This window comes from Eriocheir sinensis, chromosome 28, assembly GCF_024679095.1.
Source record: "Eriocheir sinensis breed Jianghai 21 chromosome 28, ASM2467909v1, whole genome shotgun sequence".
NCBI classification, from domain to species: domain Eukaryota; kingdom Metazoa; phylum Arthropoda; class Malacostraca; order Decapoda; family Varunidae; genus Eriocheir; species Eriocheir sinensis.
The window spans coordinates 8409890-8414632 of NC_066536.1; the positions used below are offsets into that span (position 1 = coordinate 8409890).

The 4743-nt window shown below is 41.9% G+C and overlaps 1 protein-coding gene across 2 annotated transcripts in view; it reads right to left on the bottom strand.

The window, feature by feature from the left end:
* Positions 1 to 257: 257 nt before the first annotated feature.
* The window catches only part of LOC127004485 (longitudinals lacking protein-like), a 61731-nt gene continuing 57245 nt past the window's right edge, over positions 258 to 4743 (bottom strand). The window contains exons 3-5 of one of the 2 annotated variants that reach the window (XM_050872256.1): positions 3985 to 4172; positions 3576 to 3737; positions 258 to 462 (exon numbers count right to left, since the gene is read on the bottom strand). In XM_050872256.1, coding sequence (XP_050728213.1) covers positions 403 to 462; positions 3576 to 3737; positions 3985 to 4172 — 410 coding nt within the window. In that variant the 3' untranslated portion in view covers positions 258 to 402. Of the gene's footprint in view, positions 463 to 501; positions 2435 to 3575; positions 3738 to 3984; positions 4173 to 4743 lie in introns of those variants that run through there. The other variant, XM_050872255.1, reaches the window with a different exon arrangement.

Below are 4743 nucleotides of genomic sequence, written 5' to 3' on the forward strand. Positions count from 1 at the left end.
GGCATTTTGGAAGATCATCTCTATTGATGTCTGCCTCACTGACAGACAAGAGTGAGGGGCCTGATGCTCCTGGGAGATCATATGGTCGGTGGGGTAACAAGGAGCACGGATGGTAGTCTGATGCATGGGTGGGGCGGGGGTCCTTGAGGGGTGCGGTCATCTGCTATTGCTGCTGCTGTTAGTGCAGCACCTGCCGTTACTGATGGGTGCCTTACTGGGGAGGGAGAGGGGTCTGAGGTGGGGTGAGGGTGAGATAGAGTTGGGTGACTGGAGGCTCCAATAGAAATTTGAGGGTTTACTAGTGGGGGAGGGTTTGGGGAGTGGGGCTCACTAACTGGGGTGGCACATTTGGTGGGGGGTCCTGTGCTGGGGGAGGGGGAGGATGATGGGCAGTGACCACCTCTATCTCCAGCTGGGGAGGATGGCCGAGGATGACGGCTCCATGTCTGCCAACCCTCGGACCTGAAGCACATTGAGGCACTAAGCAACAGGGAATATTTCACTCCAGAAATGAGGACAACAATATTTATCACCAAAATAAGCAATATACACATTTGATTGCTATCCTCAAGTTAAAGGAAAGAAAAAACATACAGTGAAACAATATTAAAAAAGCAGCTATGACTGCACAAATTAATGAGAAAATTAAAATAGTTTAGCACACTTCACAACTAACCTCAAAGTAAGGAACTCTATATAAGATTCATTTAAGAAATTTAGCATATGAGTTTGCAAAATCTAGTTATTTTTTAATGCAGTAATTTTCAATAATGGTATTCAAGCTGATGAGTTACTTATTCTACTCACCTACTGACACCCTTATATAATTTATGCTGTCTTTATTCCTTACAAATACTTTCATGGGAATCTACATGATTTTGAAAATTGGTGAATTAATGAATAGCTACTGAACATGAATCAGAATATTTTGTGATTAAGTTAAGAAATTGAGCTTTCTTTGGAATATACCTGATGGATTCTTTGATGTTTTAAGGTGCCTAGATTCAACCCAAAAAAAAAAAAAAAAAAAAAAAAAAAACACCTCAGCAATAATGTATCCATACAAGGGTGTGTTACATGCCATACACTGGCATCCCTAGGTGCTGAAACTACACTTGACTCATGAAGTGGCCTATTTGTACTGGGCTCACTATGAACTGTTCATCATCTGGATGACACAAATACACAACTTGGGGGCAGCAGTGATTATCAAGAAATAAAAAAAATACAGTTTTCAAAACCGTACGAAAAAATACTTATGTTTTGCGATGCTTTGCTTATAATTATACACATAGAACTTTATCAACTACATAACAGATATTATAAATTAAAAAATATATAAATTAAAATTGGTTGGTAGTGTGTGTGTGTGTGTGTGTGTGTGCGTGTGTGTGTGTACCTAAGCTCTAATAGTCTCGTCTCCATGTCTACATTCATCTAGCCTTTCCTTCATTTGTTGGACACTGTTCGCCTCCACCACCTTTTCCTGCAAGCTGTTCCATGTGCTAACACTTGTATGTAGAAAACTATACTTTTTTATGTCACTCAAACAGGTTCCTTTATTAAGTTTCTTCCTATGTCCTCTCCATTGGTGGGCACTGCTAACCGAAAAATTAGCTTTGCTAACTGGTAATCCACTAACTAAAAACTTAGCTTCGCTTACGCTAAACCGCTACACTGATAAAGAAATTAGGGGAAGCTAACGCTAACCGCTAATTTTTTTTGCATGGATTTAGCTTCGGTTTAGTATCTTGGCTCTAAAACCCTTAAAACAGACCTAGTGACCTGAAATTTCAATATGTTGCAGCCTAGACACAGAGCTTTCCAGAAATCTCAAATCAGATGATGATCAAACTGGGTGGCATACGCTGGGTGTGTCCTCTTCACATTTTTTTTCTACGTGCCAGCCAGGCTTTCTTGAAGGCCCTGGATGGTAGTCGGCCCCAGCCCGTCATGGCGCAGTCAAGTGTTTACAGTGGCGCCATCTTTTCTTGGCTCATGTTGCACCCCGGAGCTCGTTCTTGATTCACTTGGACGGTTTCCTCTAGAGTAAGGGTTGATGGGTGTTCTTCAGGACAGCATGTGGGTAGTTTTAAGCCATTCGGCAGTGACTGAAAAATCCCAGGTGATAGCGGCGGATTCGAGCCAGCTTCGTCTATCACGCGGTGAATGCGGGCCCCGCACGCTAACCACTCAGCCACCGACTTCTAGTTGTAAAGGCTCGTCGTCTGTCCGTTAATGATGGTCCCCTTGGGGTGGCACATGACGCACCGGAAGTGCAAGACATTGGCGTTCGTCATATCTCTTGATTTAAGACAAAGTACTTCTCCAGGTGGTGCCACGGGTTCTGGAACTTCTGGGATTCTTGGCCGTCGGCTTGAGTGTCCTCCGCCTCACCCACAGCTGCTTCCGGCTCCTTAACAGGGTCAGCATCCTTAGGCGGAACAAAAACATCCTCATTCGGGTTACATTCCATGACGTCCATAACGATAAACAAGGCGACAATAATGAACGCGACGACTACACGGTGACAACGTCGCAGCTGAACTGAACAAAAAGCCCAACAATTTATCCTAAACCCGTATATTTTACCCAAGATTTCCAGCAAATTTACGCCTTTTTTACTTTTTTTCCCATAACTGACACTTTTATTTTTATTATTTTCAGTTTATTTCTTGTCAGGTGGAAAGTATCGAATTCTTGTTATTGAATCCCGAGTTCAAAGCGCTGGAAATGGAAGATGCATTACCCTAAAATACCAAAAAGTTTCCCTAATAATTGACTATTTACTTACTTGACTATTTATTTTTAAGGCGTAATTTACCCAAAAGTGGAAGCCCTGGAATTATTGTGCTATGTGGCTCAATTGGTGCTGTGTCTGCCCACAACGGACAAGAACAAAACTGCATGATTTTTTAGTGGACTTAAAGTTAGTGGAGGAGGAACTACATTTAGCGGAAGCTAATTGGTCCGCTAACTGTCTACAAAGTTAGCGAAAACGCTAATCAGCTAAAGATATAGCTTCGCTAATTAACGGTTAGCGGATTAGCGGAACCGTGCCCACCACTGGTCCTCTCAGCCCCTGCGTTCTCGCAATTAAGAAATCATCTCTATCCATCTCATCAAACTTATTTATCAACTTATGCAGCGTGATCAGATCTCCTCTCTCCCTTCTTTGTACACACAAAGGGAGAGAGGAGATCTGATTACGCTGCATAAGTTGATAAATAAGTTTGATGATAAGTTTGATATATATATATATATATATATATATATATATATATATATATATATATATATATATATATATATATATATATATATATATATATATGCGCATAATCTGTACAAACATCTCCATAAGTCCCCAGACAGACTGGCTAGGTTTGTTAATCACCATTCTGATTTTGAAGTTTCTGAAACCCACTATCATGGTTCCCGGTCTGGTTGCCCCCCCACCCCACACACACACACACACACACACACCTCATGATGGGTGCCTGGATCGACCCCTGATTCATACAGGGCGGTGAGCGAGTACAACAACTACAGTAAACGAGTGACCGATTCCCCACCTGGAGAGAGTTGGCGACACGAAGGATGCGATGTATCTGGTCATGGCTGACGGACACCTCCCCGCGGTACATGTAGGTGAGCAGCGCCTCGCACTCATCTCCGCTCACGTCCTTGAGGAAGATGATTGGGTGCTGGTGTGCCGAGTGTCGGGAGAACAGACCCTGCAGCGCAACAGTTCACTATAATTACGTGTTTGATGGACATGCAATTACTGTAATTAACCTAAAAGACAATCAGCAGTGAAGTCAAGAAAACAACTAATTTTCTTTCTTAAGGACAAATATTTCGAGAGAATGCGGGAAACAACTCATTATTTGTGATAACGAGCGGCAGCATTCATGTTCTGACTACTGTGATGCTGAACAGAATGATGTGGTGTGTGTGACCGGAATGGGAGGAGGCTCTGACCTGGAAGTATTGTGAGCATGCCGAGAGGACCAGCTTGTGAGCCTGGTAGGTCCGCTGGTCCTCGCAGGCTAGAGTGACGTCCACCAAGGCGGCATCTCTGTACAGCGACCCCACCTCCGCCACCACAGTGGACTGGTGGTGTGTCCACCGCAGCTCATACCGCCTCACATCCATCTTATTTCTCTCATCTGCCAAAGAAGTAAAAGACAGTTAGACAAGCAAAACTTTCATAAACCTTTAAAAAAATGCAGCTTTATCTCCTGACGTATCAAAATGCTACTAAAACTTTGCTCACTTTAATTAGGCAGCACCTGACATAACATTAGTTTTGAAGGGAATGCATCTTTATGATGTATTTTGGTGCTATGGCCGACACAGCTGCAGTAGCCAAATGAAGACCTTTCTTATTCTATATTCTTAAAAATTAATGCCATCTTTCTATAAGAATTTCTACGTTTTTACGAGTTCCTACTAAGAACTCTAATTACGTGTAAGAGGCTAAACAAAAAGTGATCATATAGGTAATATATATTTTTTCGTGTAAGAGGCTCAACAAAAAGTGATCATATAGGTAATCTATATTTTAATGCTCTGAAAATTTGAGATAATTTTAAAGGAGCAAGTAATGACTGTACAGAATGTGTGAACGCAATAAAAATGAACAAGTAACGACTGAATATGCATGGTGTGGAAGCAATAAAATATCTTGAAAATATATTATTTTGTCTTAAAAAGTGAAACGACTAAGGCTACATTAAT